The sequence below is a fragment of the Anthonomus grandis genome, chromosome 9, assembly GCF_022605725.1.
Source record: "Anthonomus grandis grandis chromosome 9, icAntGran1.3, whole genome shotgun sequence".
Lineage (NCBI taxonomy): Eukaryota > Metazoa > Arthropoda > Insecta > Coleoptera > Curculionidae > Anthonomus > Anthonomus grandis.
In genome coordinates, this window is record NC_065554.1 from 28084907 (window position 1) to 28103148 (window position 18242).

Below are 18242 nucleotides of genomic sequence, written 5' to 3' on the forward strand. Positions count from 1 at the left end.
AAGTTAATATTTCAGTATTTGCTTTATTTTATTTTGTGTTGAAAGCTTTTACGTTTATAATTTTTATAACGTTGAAAGGTCGTACGCTTTGCGAATTATGTTGAAAACTTGTACGCTTTGCATTGGCATTTTTATAACGTTGAAAGCTTGTACGCTTTGCGAATTATGTTGAAAGCCTATACGCTTTACAACAATGTTTGAATTACGTTGAGAGCTTATGCTTCACACTGATGTTACTATAACATTGAAAGCTTTCATGCTTTGCTAAAAAGAATTATTTCTGAAGAGAAATTTGTTCTGTTTTATTTTAAGATTTTTCGTTTTATTAAATCATAATTTAATTAAAACTCGGTGTTTTCTTACATATATTATATTTCTTACATAACGTTACAGCTTGTTCGACGCGTCAAATGTATTATTCTAATAATTCATGATTTGAAAAGAAAAAGTGCAGTTTCTAGTCAATTAAGTTGACAATTGACTGTTAAAATTTAATGGCGGACATACGTGACAATGTTTCCGGTTTTATTAAACCTGTTTTAAATTATTTTTTCTATATAAGACGTAATACACGAATGTCATGAAATTTTAAAGAGTTCAAGGCGTCACCCTAATTTATGATTCTAAACTAAAAATAATCAAAAGTATATAAACTCTTTTACGGCAAAATTCCTTATCAGAAAGATACCTACCTTCATTTAAATTATCGAAAATCAACCGTAGGTATACCTGAAACATAAACTACACATACATATTCAACGTGTATAATATGTATATATATTTTTATTTTTTTTTTGTTTTAACGTCGCTATATCGACTGGTATCGCGGCCTGTAGGAGATAAGCCTTCGCATATACGGGTGATAAGTTTTAAAATTATACACAGCTCTGTTAATTTGTTGTTGATATGGTGCCTACATAATCAGCTATAGTACAGTGGCGTGGGCTCTCGATGCTAAACTATAATATGAGAAAAATCCTTTTCTATTTTATATAATGGTGCCGACCAATAGCCACGAGGGGGCGGTGTAAACGTTCACACTCCATTGTCTTAACAAAATGCCCATTGTTCTCTGGTCAGCCCCGCTTTTCTATCTCGTAAAGATCATCAAACACCCCGGGGACAGAAGAAGAGGAGGATTCCGCTCTTCTCGTCCATTGGCGATTTTCGTTGGGTCGCTTGGTTCTCACGTTTTGCCAACGTTTAATATTGAATTATTGGTTTGGTTTTAAAAACACACCTAACCACACTAAATCTAGTCAGATTTAAAAATGTCACTTGTCAAGAAGTTGTAGTTTGTCATTCCATTCAACAATAATAGAAACAAGCATTGTTACCGAGTTATTTGTTGCAATGATAAGTTTGCTGAAAATTTCATAAAAATCACTGAAAAATTGAACCCTTTGACGCCTGTCAATCTTGTCAATGTTTAAAAGTTTAATTCATGATCTATTGGTCATAGTTTCTGTGTTTTCATTTGGCAATGGATCAGGTCATTATTAACCGATTGAAATGACAAGTAGTGGTTAATAATGAACCACACCCTTATCATTAACAACTGACAGGTAGAATATCAGATTATGTATTTCAAAATCTTTAATTCACTGAGAACATGTTGCAAATACTTGAAAAGCTTTGGTCATGACAGTAAAAAGAGGAAAAAAGAAAAGACCTTCAATTTGCATTGACAAGTGACATTCTGAAATGTGTCTTGTCATTCTTGACAAGAACTGGTTTGTTTAAATTTGATTCATGATTTACGGTTTAGTCAAACTTGCTATTTGACGGATAATTGACGTTACCAGTACTTCTCTGTCCATTCTATTTGTCAAAAAAAATCAGCGAAATGTCAAAGTTGCCTCATTGCCAGATTGTGCTAAAAAAAAATTAAACGAAAATGGCAAATGTTCGCCAGTGTCAATAAAACTAGTTGACAACTTGTGAGTTCACCATTTTCACAAAAATAAATTATGAAAAAGAATGAGCACCACCCATGATACTAAGTAAAGACTCGTTAGTGGTCATCAGCTGTCAAATTACTGAAAACAAACTACACCTTTACTTTTGACAGTTGACAGATACACTATTGCCACGTGTATAGGAAATTTCGATCATTCATTAAATTTTCGAGCGAATAACGTGGCTGAGGTACTCACAAATTGTATAAATTCTGATTTCTGAATCATCTGTTTTATATTTTAGCAATGATAACCAAGTGTTCCTCTGTAAGGAACATTTAAACATTTTGCCAAATGATATAGTCTTACCTACCTGTGATTAGGCCTAACTAGGGATGTGAGCAAATTTTGCTGACACGGTCACGTCACGGTCATATTGAAAATGACGGTCACGTCATTTATTTTTTATCAATTAAAATCTTACTGTTACAAAAATAAATGACGGTCATAAAAAATAAACGACCGTCATTAAAAAATATGACAGTCACAAAAAATAAATTACTGTCACAAAAATATCAGCTGATTTTCAATGTTTACTGCTTAAGACAAGCTGCAACCTGCTTCTTACATTGGCTTGGCTGACTTGCTTGCTTCTTCTCACGATCGGCGCGTCAATTCAGTTGTTCGGCGGCATTAGTACCTTTACAATAAGAGCTATTTTATATTTTCAAAGTTTTTTCCCGTGCCTATTTATTTTTTGTTGTATTTTGTTTTTTAAACATCAAGAAAATGGCTAGAACTAAAAGTATTGTATATAAATACTTTAATACTCTAAATAAGCCAGGACAGAAATTGAAATGTTACGAGTGTACATTTTGTAGAAAACAGGTTGCACACCATGCAACTAGAATGGGCTTACATCTTGTTACATGTGAAATGTGCCCTGACAATGTTAAAAAAAGAACTAAAGCTGAATGAGTCAGAAAAATCAAACAAGAGGAAACTGGATGTGTCGGTGGCTGAATCAGCAGAACAGCAAGCAAAGTTAAAAGAGGTAAGGAATAGTTCATTGGCATCGGGGCCTTCGCCATCTAAAATCCAGAGAACGGGTAGTCGTAGTCAATGTAACTCAATTAGTACCCTAAGCACTCTAAGCAGTTTTATTGACAACATTAAACCCGACGATCAAGATGAAATTTGGTTGATGCTAGCAAACGCAATTTATGCTACAGGTCTGCCATTAAATATAACAGAAAATATATATTGGATAGACCTTTTTAAAAAAATCAGACCGTCCTTGACGTTGCCTTCACGTTTTGTTTTATCAAATTCGCTTTTAAATGCTGTATTTAATCAAGTTAAAATCGAAGTGACAGATAATTTAACAAATGCTAAAGTCCTGGGCATTCAATGCGATGCATGGACAAACGTAAGGAATGAGAGCTTTATAATTAATTTTGTTATAACCACTCCCCAACCTGTTTCTTACAAATCATTGTCTACTGAAGAAAGTAGACATACAGATGAGTACATGGCAGATCAAATAGAAATGTAATGCAATGAGGTGGGAATTAACAAAATAATCGGCTTTTGCTCAGACAATGCCGCTAATATGAAGAAATCTTGGGATTTGCTACAAAGTAGATATCCAGACAAACCAATTTCATTTTACGGTTGCGCAGTACATACACCTAATTTATTGGTTACTGATATAATGAAATTAAAGACCACAGAAACTCTTCTTAGTGCCTCGAAGTCCGTAATAAAGGCAATAAAAAATAAATCGGTTTTAACTTCTGCATTTAAAAGAATTTCAAAGGAAAAGCAAAAAGGTGAATAGATAGAATAAATAGCAACAAGATGGGCTTCCATAGTTACAAGTTTTGAGAGCCTACAAAAAAACAAAAGCACTCTTCAAGCAATGGCAATCACAGAGGAGTATCAGACATTGCTTGAAAAAAGGAATAAACATGATATTCTTGATGATACATTCTGGACGAAAATCGAACATTTTTTAACTTTATTACAACCAATAAAGAAATGGATTTTGCGTTTGGAGTCAGACAAGTGCAACATTAGTGAAGTAGCTGTTGCATTTTATGAAATTGCTATATTGTTTTTGAAAACTAATTGTCTACCTCGCCCTTATTGAAGCTGGAGGAAAAAAAAGTAACAGAAAGCCTACTTGAAAGGCAACAGATGTGCCTTAGAGAAATACACTTTGCTGCAAACATTTTGGATCCTCGATACAAAGGTAATTTTTTTTGATACTTATACAAAACACAATACCTAAAAAAATGAATAAACTTAACGTAACTTTTAAGTATACTTTTATACTTATAATTAAATTATAAGTTAATTTCTTTTTTGTTTTTTAGGAAAGCAACTATCACAAAAGAAAATTGTAGGTGGGTTAACTTACATCCATTCTGTTGCCATGTACTTAGATTATGTTGATGATAGCAAAGTACTTGAAAATTTAGCCTCCTATAGGAGCAGCGAAGGTTTTTGGGGATTAAAATTTGTGCAGGATTGTGAAAAAAAGTTAACATGTTACCTTTGATATACTGGAAAGGTATTTGTACTGAAATGCCACTTCGACATGTGGCAGAAGCTGTACTTGGCATGCCAGCTACTTCAGCAGCTACTGAGAGAACTTTCAGTTCTTATGGATTTATACATTCTAAAACTAGGAATCGTCTAACAACAAAAAGAGCTAGTATGCTAACTTATATACATCACAATCTAAAACTATTTCCTCATAAAAGCGTTATTAAACCGAGCAAAGATATAAGTTTCGGATTAGGATTAGTTGACAAGGAGAGACATGTCAGACATGTGTATTCTAGGATAGAATAAAATCGTTTAGGTATTAACATTATTATTTTTATTTTAAGAAATATTAGTATTATTTTAAAAACTATTCCCGATGCCGATGAGTAACCGTCTGGACCGTCAAAATCACCATTACCCTCTACCTCCACCTCTAAAACCTTACTTGATAACGGAAATGAACATGTAAGCTGTACCAGTGACCAAGAAGGTAGTACCACTGAGGAAAGCATTAGTCTTATTGAAGAGTTGGAAGGTATACTTTCCAAATCTCAAAATGAACTTGATATTAGCTTCAGTGATATCTATAATTATGAGACTGAAGAAGAAGAAGAAGAAAATTACGAATTTTAGTTAAATCCAGAATTTTATTACTTTTATTATCTATTTTTATAAGCATTTAGTTTGAATTTACATATTTATGTTATTTTTTAATAACACAACTTTGCTTTATTTATAAATATTTTTTATTATGAGAATTTAATGTTTTGTTTTACGTTGTATTATATTTTTTTGTTTGAAATGTATGTTTTCATTGCTATAATAAGTACCTAGTCTGATATTGAAAATCAGAAAATATAAATGACCATAAATTACAAAAATGACCAATAAATGACCGCCATTTTACATCCCTAGGCCTAACTCTGTTTAGGTAACCAGTCGAAATAACTAAATTTTGTGTGAATCTTTAGTACTAAGCCATTTCAACCATTGTAATAGTATTTGTTACTTATGTCTTAATAGTTTTGAACAATATAGAGTACGAAAAGTGCAAAATTCGAGTATCAGACTTATTTATGACCTAAATAGAAAAACTTCAATTACACCGTATCTTTGAAGATCTAATTAGCTATATGTATATGAATAGTCGGCAGTATCTAGTAAGGTCTCTAGTATCTAGTAAGCAGGACATGTGGTACCTACCTGCTTATAGTTTTGAAAACATTTGCTCCTTACTTTTGTATTAATGTATTATTATATATATTAGTGTATATATATAGTTATCTAATGAAGGACGCAATTAAAAGCAAGATTTATCCAGTAAACGAGATTCAGGCAATAACTGAATGGCTGCAATTCTGGAGGGCTCATTGTTCAACCAAGAAAATACTATGCTATAATAGTTATATAAATATTATAATTAATTTATTTGGTAAAACAATAAATAAATATGTCACTTGTCAATCTTGTACAGAAGTAGTCTTTTTCATTCCATACAATAGCAACGAAAAAGGTCTATTGATTACTGTTTTGAAGTCCTTATTCCAAACTTAGGTCTTAATGGGATTTTCAATGGAAATATTATGCAAAGAAATTAACAGTTGATGTTAAAGTAATATTTACCATCTTTGCTTGCTAAAAAAAATTCGCTAATTGAAAATGTCGAGTGATTAATTACGATCCACACTCTTACATGTCAAAAGGGAAGAAACGTCAAGTGGGAAATTATTTCTTTTCCGCAGATATTGTTGATCTTTGACAAGTGACATTCTAAGACTTTGATATTCCACCATTTTCACTAAAAAATATCGAGCATCAATACAAATCTTAGGCAAAAACTCGCCGCTTGTCATCAGCTGATTTAATTGTCAAATTGGTTGAAAACTGACCACACCTTTACTTTCCTGACAATTGACAGATGATTGATGTTAAACACTGTTGCCAACGCGTGCACGAATCACAATTTGAAATTGTGGGCAAAAAAAAACGAATGCAAAGTGGTTCGTATTTAGACTGAAAATAAAACCGCTATCGGCAACATACACCTCATCAAGTAAACGCACACTAAGATCGACGACAGATCATAAAGATATCGGGAAAAAAAAGAACGTTTTTAAGTGAAAAATCGCCCATGTGACCCGCGAAACGAGATAAACCTCCAGCCGTATAAAAGTTGATCGTTTCGCATATATCCGAATTAGTTCCAGATTATTGGGTTCAGGTATCGGTATCAGTCAAGGCTTTTTACACGTGTTTTTATATATATGATGTAGACCACTTTGTTTCACCAGCAGTATCTTAAGTTTTTATGGGTATTTGAATATTATTTATAAACAGTTTAATGATCACTCAAAATTAGGTTCTTTGAGCCAAGGATGTACTCAAATGATATGTGCAACATTCGAACTTTGTATATGCTAGCAATATGCAAGTATATACATTCAAATAAGCATCTGAAGAAGGACTATGTTTCCGATAAGTAAGAAACTAGAAGAAATGTTGCCCATTGTCTTAATAATATTCTTATCTTGCTCCAGAATTTTGTAATAAAATTCCCACTGTTATGCAAAATAAGTTTCTGGAATGTTTTGAAGAATTTATGTAGACATAGTTATTTGTATAGATTGGAATTAAATTAAATTTAAAAAAAACGTTTAAAACCCTAAGAATAATTGTCATTTCTTGGCTTTCGGTTTGCTGCACTTGCTTGAGGTCTTCTCTATTTAATTTATTAAAGATTCAGCTATAATCTATGAATTCCATTGAATTTTCTTAAGTACTACAAATTAATTAATTAAAAATGGATTTTTAATAAATGGTTTTTATGTAGGAAGGAACTAGCAAAATTCAACTAAATGATTTATTTCACCCTTTATACTTACTTGGCAGAAAATGGTAAAAGTTCAAACTAATGTAACTTTATTTAGGTTAATCAATGTTAATGAAGTCATGATTTTTAAATTATTAAAGCAGCTATTACAAATTGTTATATTTACATATAAGTTTAATAAATAAATGTGCAGTTTGACCAAGTTAATATTTGTTTATATAACAAGTTATTTCACGTACTAGGTACCAATATTTCATAGTTTGAAACCCATTATAATACCTTATAACACCATCCTCTTATTTTTATAAAACAGTTAAATAAACGTCTGATAATATATATTGACAATCCTGAAGTTTCAAGGAAAAAATCAAAAAATATAGTTAATTTTATTAACACAATCCTAAAAATTAATACAAAGAAATTATAAAAAAAAAATAACAAAATTTGTATGAGCATTAGAACAAATAAAACACCTATTCTAGGCTTTTGGTATAGTTACAGGTACTTGATTTATTAAAAAACGTTACATGCACTTAAATTAACTTAAAGCTTAGTCTAAGCTCTTGAATTATTCAATAATTCATTAATTTAGTATTTATAAATAATCCTATAATAACCTTTTAATTAATTCAAGAGCTTAAAATAAACCCGTTTTATTCTAGTGTCTGTTATAGATAAATAACAACTAATTTGAGTCCCTGAAACTAAGAATTTGAAAAAAATGGTTTTACGTCTTTAAGTTGATAAAATACTTGAATAATTATGAATTAATTCATGGTACTAGAAAATCTTTAATTTTTATTGGAATTTGAATAAATAAAACATTTATTCCAGGCGTTTGAGTTACTAGTAGGCAATTGATTGTTTAAAAAGTCCATTAAAGGTACTTGAATTTAAGCAAATTAAAAAGTCATTCCAAAAATTAAGCCAGGCTTTTGAATTAGTCATTAATTAATTAAATGCCTATAAATATTTTAATTAATCCAAGAGCCTGGAATCAAATGCCTATAATAGACAATCAATAAGTTTTTGATGAAATTTTCTGAATAATTTAAGTGCCTAATAAATAATTCAAAATCCTGGAATAACTTTTTAATTAATTTAAAAACTTGAAATAAGTCCGTTTTATTCAAGTGTCTAATAATAAGTCCCTGGAGGTAAAAATTGAAAAATAATGGTTTTAGGTCTTTGAGTTGAGAACATACTTTAATAATTGAGAATTTACTCATAGTACTAAAAAATATTAAATTTTTATTAGCATTTAAATAAATAAAACGTTCATTCTAGGGTTTTGAGTTAATGCTAGGCACTTCATTTTTATTAAATTTTTTTTGAATTAGTCATTAATTAATTAAATGCCAATAAGTATTTTAATTGATTCAAGAGCCTGGAATAAGTGTCTTAATTCAAATGCCTATAATAGACAATCATTAAGTTCTCGATGAAATTTTCTGATTAATTTAGGTGCCTAATTAATTTAGGTTCATTCTAGGGTTTTGAGTTAATGCTAGGCACTTGATTTTAATTACAATTTTTTTGAATTAGTCATTAATTAATTAAATGCCTATAAGTATTTGAATTAATTCAAGAGCCTGGAATAAGTGTTTTATTTAATCAAATGCCTGTAATAGGGCATAATCAATTCACTCACTAAGTCCCTGGAGGTAAAATTAAGAAAAAAATTATCTTATGTCCTCCATGTAGGCACTTGATTTTTATTAAAAACTTATTTCAAGACCTTAAGTCACGCTTTTGAATTAGTCATTAATTAATTAAATGCCTGTAAGTATTTTAATTAATTCAAGAGCCTGGAATAAGTGTCTTAATTCAAATGCCTATAATAGACAATCATTAAGTTCTCGATGAAATTTTCTGATTAATTTAAGTGCCTAATAAACAACTGAAAATCCTGGAATAACTTTTTAATTAATTCAAGAGCTTCAAATTAGTCCGTTTTATTCAAACGTCTGTTATAAATAAATACCAGCTAATAATAAGTCCATGGAGGTAAAAATTTAAAAATAATGGTATTAATTAAAAATAATGAATTAACTCATAGTACTAGAAAATATTTAATTTTTATTGGCATTTGAATAAATAAAACGTTCATTCTAGGAGTCTGAGTTAATTCTAGGCACTTGATTTTAATAAAAAATTTTTTGAATTAGTCATTAATTAATTAAATGCCTAAAAGTATTTGAATTAATTCAAGAGCCTGGAATAAGTGTTTTATTTATTCAAATGTCTGTAATAGGGAAAAATCAATTCACTCACTAAGTCCCTGGAGGTAAAATTAAGAAAAAAATTATAGAATACTTGAAAAATTCAGACTTAACTCATAGTACTAAAAAAATATTAAATTTTTATTGGCATTTGAATAAATAAAACGTTTATTCTAGGGTTTTGAGTTAATGCTAGGCACTTGATTTTTATTAAAAATTTTTTGATAAATGCCTATAAGTATTTGAATTAATTCAAGAGCCTGGAATAAGTGTATTATTTAATCAAATCCCTGTAATAGGGCAACATCAATAATTAAGAAAAAAAAGATTTTATGTCTCCTATTTGATACAATCCTTAAAAAACTAATTTAAATTACTAGAAATTGCTTGAAAAAAGTTGTGTAATATAAAATAATTTTAACATTAGACAGCATTTTGGTTCTTCAACTTAATTAAGGTAAGGCAAATATTTTTATTTAAATAAATATTAACAATAGGATAAGGTATAAACTAAACTGAAGTTGGTCAACCTAAAATTTCAAAATTTGGAAATAGTGTGTTAATTTTGTTTTAATGCCTACCTTAAAATTAATTAAATATGTCAACTTTAATTGTTAATACTTACTTGGCCAAAATTAAAAACATTCTTCTAGATAAACGATAATAGGCCCCTTGTCGTTCCCTAAATATACGTTATTAGATATTTAATTCATATATGTGGTTATGAAATTATATAATTGTCAAAACAATTAAAATCTTTTTTTGTTACAGTTACACTACACATCATAGCGTCGGCTTGCAGCAAAAACTCACTAAGTCAATATTTTCAGATTTTGAGATTTTGATAAATATCACTAAGTCTAATGTTGTTCTATCACTGAACCAAATATTAAACGCTTAAAAACTCACTAAGTACCAAAAAACAGTCATTAAGCCTGTTTTGAGTTCATGCAAAACTCACTAAGTGACTTAATGAGTTTTATATAATAAATGTGGTGCCATCACTGGGACTTGTGAGTTTTAAACGTCAAAATAAAATTCTGTTTTCTATAAAGGTACTAACAAGATAAGAAAACGCTTAACATAAATAATGGTCCTATTTCGTCAGCTTTTAAAAAGAGAAATTCTTTGGGTGTATTCGAAGGTAAAGATGGAAGAGGAAAAAAGCTTCTGTTAATAAAACTTCCGATTCTGACATAAATAAAGGCCCACATTGAAAGTTTTGCAACAATGGAAAGTCATTACAATCGAAAATCTTCAAAACGACTCTATTTAGATCCTAAGCTATCAATCTCAAAGATGTACTAAGTGTTTAAAGAACAATTTTAAATCAGTTTCTTCCCATGCATATAGACAAATTTTTTGCACATCTTATAATATTTATTTTTTTAAGTCAAAAAAAGATCAGTGCGCAACTTTTAATCGGTATCAAGATTCTAACATTAAAGACCGCTGTAACTTGGAAGATACATACCAAAATCATATTACTCGGAAAAACGAAGCAGCCCGATCAAAAGAAATTGATAAAGCTGCTTTGGAATACAATTCTGCATTTATCATGGTTACGTTCGATTTACAATTTGTGTTACAGATTCCATCTTCCGATGTTTCACCGATGTATTACAGCCAAAAAATTAATATGTATAACTTAACTATTTATGAAGCTCCAGAACCACACAGAGCATACTGCTTTGCATGGACTGAACTACATAGAAAACGAGGTAGCTGTGAAATTGGAACATCACTGTATAATTGGTTTATAGGCTTAAAGCCGGAAGTAAAACACGTAACCTTATATTCGGATGCCAGAATATTGCTGCTCTATTTCTTTATATTGTTCAAACAACTGCGGTTGATATCATAGAGCATAAATTCTTAGAAAGTGGCCATAGCTACATGGAGGTTGATTCCATGCACAGTGCCATTGAAAAAGAGAAAAAATATTAACCAGTTTATGTAGTCCATGACTGGATAAGTATTTTTAAACGAGCTAGATCCAAACGTAACCGAAATAAATTTGGAGATCCATTCATCACCAAAGAGTTTAATGAATTTCTTATTTTACTGGATTTATCCAAGACTTTATTTAGAAATAAGACAACTGATTGTAATAATGATAAAGTAAACTGGTTGAAAGTAAAGTGCTTCAGATTTCAGAAAATACAGCCTGGTATTCTTGAATACCGCTATGATTATTTTGGTGAATATAAAATCATTAATATTGAAAGAAAATCGAGAGCCACTCAAAAAATTGACTATAGTACCTTGAAAATAAGCAAGTTGTACAAAACTATGCTGCCAATATCCGTTAAAAAAAAGAAGACCTTTTAAAGTTATGCGAAAAAGGAGTGATACCTAATGAGTACTACGGTTGGTATAAATCGCTGCCAATAAGCACAACATTGAAGGATGTGATTCCTGGATATTCTGACTCAGACAGGGAGACGTTTTAGTTCTTAGTTACATTATGTTTAACAAAATTTATTATTAGGTTTTGTATTTTTTTTAAATAAAAAAAGGTATATTACCAAAAAAAGTTTACTAGTTTTTCAACATCAAGTTTATTTATAAAAATTAACTTATTAAGTCAATAATTTGACAATATTTCACATAAAATGAAAACTCACTAAGTCACATTTTATATTTTTCTTTTCAATTATTGATTAACAAAATACTATTTTTTTATTATTATTTTGCTGTACATGTAATGGAAAAACTGTGGCAGTAAAAGTTTTATTTAAGATTTTTCAACTTTGTAATTGTCTCCTTATTTATCCCTCATCAATATTTTGTTTACAGAAAAATTAAGTAGAGATTTTCTAATTTATTTGTAGTCTTATTAATCTATCTTTGATATAATTCAAATTAGGTATACTTCGAAGCAACAAAACTACGTAATTAATTTAACTAAATGCCAACTTAACATGACACAATGAAATAAGCAAGAAAAATGTGTTGAAGTAACTTTAGCCTATTTGATTCAAAGTTGTAATAATTTGATGTCTAAATTTAATTAATTAGTTTAAAATTAATTATAACATAATTATTAAATGAATATAAATGAACTATTGATTCAGTTATTATTTTTCATATACACATTTACTTAGACACTAAAAAATGAGGTATTTAAATATATATAGAATTGACAAGGAAATTAGCCTTTTTCTACCAGTACCTTCATAACATTCATTTAATAGGTATAATATCAAAAAGATGTTTATTTCACTGAACGCAAAATTTAACTAGTTCAAATGGTAAAATTTTCTGTATAGAGAGAAGCTGCAGTTGAACTATGTGTTCGCGGGCAATTTTTGAATTTTTTAAGCACTTCCAGGTAGCGCCACAGTCAGCCTAGTAGTGTAAAATAATTTGAAAAAAAAGCGCGAAAAATAGTATTAACAAACAAATAAGAACATTTCATTTAAATTGAGATAGAGTGTGAAAGAAATTGTGAGGAATACAAAATTATTTATTTTTTAGGTCTTAACATCAGTTAAATATTTATTTACGTATGACTTAATATGTCATTGAGTGATTTAAACATATGCCTCATTTAAATTCGAATAAATAGACGATATTCCCAGTTACAAATAAACCACTAAATAACGCACATTTCTCTTTTGCCCTACTAGCAACCACATATGCCAATAATACAACAAAACAAACATTAGCAAGACATAAATAAACAAAACAAAAACTCACTTTTCAGAGGTTTCGGGTTGCTCTGTTTCCTCCTAGACATCGCGCCTCCTCTCTCAAATTCAACGATCAAAAAATTATTTTTTTTTATTTATTTTTTTTTGTTTTAAATAAACGAAACAAAATTAAACTAGTCACATTTCATTTCACGTAAACACAAACATACGACGGTCGAAACACAACAAACACAAAATAATAATAATAATAATAAAAACACAGCGGAACAAAAATATATATATATATAATTAATAAGCAACAAAAAGCGCAATAATTATTATAGCGTTTTAATTGGGTAAAAATTCAAAAAATGCCGGCAAGTTCGGCCAGTCGCGTAATTACGCGGTAGATGGCGCGGCAGCAACCTCTCGCCGTAAAACGCTTTGGTCGACTGGCGGGCCTAAGTCGCGGTGTGATTCACTCGATTTGTTGCTTCTGATAGAGCCCCCGTTGCCACATCGGTTAGTTTTACGTATATTTAGGTATAATAGAAGCGAATAATAATAATTTATGTAAGAGTTTTCTTCTAGTTTTATGGCCTGTAGCATAGAGACAGTAAAATAAGAAGCGCATGTCAAGAAAAAAGGCGGGACATTCGAATTCAGTTTAAGGCGTGCAGGTTCACATTTATGACAATATACATATATGCATATTAAAGCACAATGAGTTCTCAAATTTTTCTTAGAAGAAATGCAATTTTTCTCATAGTTATTTATGCTACTTTTTCATTTTATGAACATTATATGTATACATTTTATATTTGCGGCATGGAGATCATAATAAATAAATTCGAAAAAAGAAAACAAAAAAAAAACAAACTGTCAGGTGACAAAATGAAGTGATTGTGAGAATAAAAGGTTTTAAATGCACTAAAGAGAAATGTAAAGAATAAATTATGTCCGTATAGCTTTGAATATAATAACAAATTTTATTCACACAGTAGCATTTTTGTCTTTGGAATCTGGGTCTATATTACTGATCATTAAAGTGAAAACGCCATATTAAAAACCAAGAGAAAAGTGCGAAAAGGAAGAAACTTTAATAGAAAAAACAAAACTAAAACCTTTTAGGAATAATAGATGTCTTGGAAAAATAAAGCAACATTTATATTTCCTTTAGTTCGAATACATTTGGGCAAATTTATTAAAATATGAGCATAGAATGTTTTCTTTCAGATCATTTATAAAATATATTATACAGGGTGTTTGGCAGAGGGTTAGCCAAACTTGGTGGGCATATAGATAGGCTCAGATAGAAGATATTTTCCTAATAAACTTGTGTTCTAAAAGTCTCGGGTTTTTTTATATCATTGATTTTGTGTTATTTTCAGGATTTTCAAAAAAATTATGCCTTTTGACATCTTTAAATTTTTTCAGCATATTTTTCACGTTTTTTTTACATTTTTATTTAGTCTGTAATGTATCCTGAATCTAAAAAATCAGTATAAAGTACAAATAATACCGAAATAATTCGTTTTGAGCTCAAAAAGTTAATACAAGTAGCAAAAAGAGTTATGAAAGGTAACTTTAACTTGACGCAAAAAAAAAACTAAAATCTATCAAGATGTTCAGGTAGTTTTAAAAACATCTCCAGTTAATACTTTTCAATGATATACGATGTGTAACACAAAGCCGACTAACTTGCCACAATTCATGACTTAAATATCAGAGGTATATTTATTAAAAAAGGAGCATATTAGGGGAGACCGAGGACAATTGAAACAATTTCCAAATATTTATTTTTTTCTCTTATAGAAAATCATATTTACAACCAAAAAATTTTTTACAAGGACAATTATTAATTCCTTGTATATTTTAAATCAGGTTATTTTGCTTATTATATAAGATATTAAAGGAAACATATAGCCTTGTATATTGTTTCAATTGTCCGGGAGACGGGGACAGTTGAAACACCATTAAGAATAAACAAAATATTTATTTTAATACTGAAATAACATTCAATTTATAAATACGAAGAAAAAAACATTGATACATATAATTTTTACACTTAAATGAAACCAAATTTTTTATTCAAAAGTTTATGACAGATATACAAATCTTCTTGACGAGTGCATTCTACATGTGACCATTGGTGGCAATCAATGTATTGCACCCATTTTTCCCCTGAACGGCTATTTCTATACGATTCCAAACATACTAGACAAAAACAGTCTTCGTTGTCACTGCTGCTATCGTCCTGGCTATTCTGTTGACGAGTTTTTTTGGACACTGGTGTTTTTGAAGTAATTTTTGGATCACCAATTTTTTTTTACTTTCTTCTTTTTTTTTGCTTCATATTTTTCTGGTGTGTCCGTATAAATGGTGGATTTTCTACTTTTGCGTTTCCCTGTAGTTTTCCGAGGAAGAGATTTTGGTAACGGCCTTATTAGCTCAGGTGAAAACACATCCAAAGAGAAGTTAGAGGCTGACTGGACACTTGTAGATGCAACTGGAGGCAACGAGGCGGCTCTAACGAAACAGTTCCGCTCGTTGACGTTCTTGGAGAGTTAGAATTTACTAATTTTATAAAGAATCAGTGCTGCTTAAATCTTTATTCTCTCTTGAACCTACTGCCTGGACTGCAAATTTTCGGGAGCAGGTCTGCCAATTACATTATGCCATGGAGCAAAATCTAACGCCGTAAAAATATCTCGATTAAACGGCCATATACAAGTGCACTGGAATCCAGCAACAATATTAGATTGGGTTAAAACCATAGAGAGACTCTGTTTAACGATGTGAACCGTGTGGGGGAAATAAGAGGATAACAATGCCGTTTTCTTTGCAACAAAAGTCCAAGCATGGTATGCTTACATGAGATTGATGGTTATCTATTAAAAGCAAAACTTTATTTTCAATTGAACTGTTGGTATGTTTTTGAAAGTGTCTTAAGTATAGCAAGAATTTATCTTCTTGCATCCATCCACTAGCATTTCCTAAGTAAGAGCAGTGGAAGCTAAGGTAAGTGCCCCTACCTGTTTGCGTCCCTTTTCTGCTACGATTTTAGCAGATTTTTGTACCGTCGTAACACCGGTTTCTTCTATATTATAAATGTCCTTCGCTTGGAATTTATATTTTACCGTGGCAAGATTGTCAAAGAAAAGTTGAACATTTGTTGGGTTAAAACTGGTCGCTCTTGAAAGGCTTGTAGCCTGAAGACAACGGATTGATAGTTCAGGATTACGTTTCATAAACCCGGAAAACCAATCTTCTTCTGCCAGGATTTGGTAGGCCAGTTTACGTATTTCTTTTGGCAATAGACCGTAAAATATTTGAGATGCATTTATTATGTATTTAACAATGGATTTATCCTGCTCAACGTTAAATACTCGTCGTATATACGCACCTATATCCCATTGTTATAGTTTCAGTGGACCCTTGTTAAATTTTCTTGTTTCCACACTTTTTAGATGAAACGTAAAAATTACTTTGTTGACATAAAATAAGAGAGCCGAGCGCAAACGCACCCACTTTGCTCAACTGCTAGTTAACACTATATTTGTGTTCTGTGGTTAACACTGTCGAGCACAGAACACAAATATATAGAGAAGTGGTGGTTGCATACAACTGATAGAAATTCTTCTGACAGATCAGCTAAAAATGTTTAAAAGTATTTTGTTAGCACTGAACAGATTAGAAAACGTTGTCAAAATTTTTGTGCTATTTTCTCATCATACATCTAAAGCCATTCCCATTCGGTTAATAATATCCTTATTTTATTAACACATAGATTCAATAATAGAGGATGAATTATCTTTATTTAATATGTACTTGTATCTGTTTCCTAAAGAAAAATTAAACAGATTTTAAAATTATTTAAATTATAATTTTTAAACTTAATTAAAAGCTCTATAGCAGGGTATTATCGAAAGAAACAATATATCCATCTACAAAACAAAATGAACTCTTTGAAAATTAAAACAACTTTTTAGTATAATCATATATCACTTACTTGGTCTCTTATAATACTAACAATATATTATCTTGGAACTATAATATTAATAAAAACCTAATTCAAGGACAGATGTTTACATAAAATAAAAAGAACTCTTAAAAAAACACAAGTTGTAAGAAAAAAATTAATTCTGATCCATTCCGGGTGCTCAGGTCTCTTAGTCGCTATACCTATGTCTTGTCTCAGTGATCACAGGAAGTGGTATAATAGGACCATTAAATAAAAAAATAAAAATAGGCAGTGCAAACCTTATAAATTAATTTACTAAATGATTCATGTGAAAAAGAGAAAATAAATGTTTAAATAAATATGTATTGTAGTGTAAAGCCAGCATTATTAAAATTTGTGAAGAGAGCTGATTAGAAGAAATTCTTTAGCTCAAAGTCTTAATAAAATTTAAATTGCATATCGCTCTCCATGTTTTTCTTGTAATGGGAACTGAAGGAAATTAAAAAAGTCTTTTATTACTATGTTTCTTAGAACCATTTAAAATATACATACTCTTACATGAAGGAAATTTTCATTGGAAAATTTTAAATCAATTTTTAATTGTTGAATAGAGATTTTCCAGAGACGGACATTTTGTAATATGTATTTATAATAATCAAGTTAGAAATTAAATACTTGAAAAGTGAAACTTCTTCATTGAAATCAACTGAATTTGATTTTATTAAAGACTGAAGATTGACAATACAAAAATATAATAGTAATACCTAAATAAAATCAGATTTTCTTACCGGAAACCTGGAATTGCTTGCTGCAAATCAATTAAAACATTACTCCTAATATTGAAAGAGAACTTTTTAGAAAAAAAGTCATAAATTTAAAATAACATCCTTAACACAAATAGCAAACTCAAATGGTATGACAATGACAAACGTTGTGAGGCTGCGTACACGAGTTTTTACCTTGGCGTCTAAAAAAAATGGCGACTGTTTCAACCGTCCCCTGTTTCAATTGTCCCCGGTCTCCCCTACTTATATTATGTTTGAGCGTGTTTATCTATGAAAAACAGAAAATAATTAGAAACGAGATGGATTGTCTCAGGATTTTATATAAAATTAACATCCTATTTAATGCCAGAAGTGC

General features: G+C 30.1%; 1 protein-coding gene across 1 annotated transcript in view; it reads right to left on the reverse strand.

The window, feature by feature from the left end:
• LOC126740442 (zinc finger protein ush) overlaps positions 1-13595 on the reverse strand; it is a 318530-nt gene extending 304935 nt beyond the window's left edge. The window contains exon 1 of the mRNA XM_050446466.1: positions 13206-13595. Coding sequence (XP_050302423.1) covers positions 13206-13245 — 40 coding nt within the window. The 5' untranslated portion in view covers positions 13246-13595. The remainder of the gene's footprint in view (positions 1-13205) is intronic.
• Between the last annotated feature and the right edge of the window lie 4647 nt (positions 13596-18242).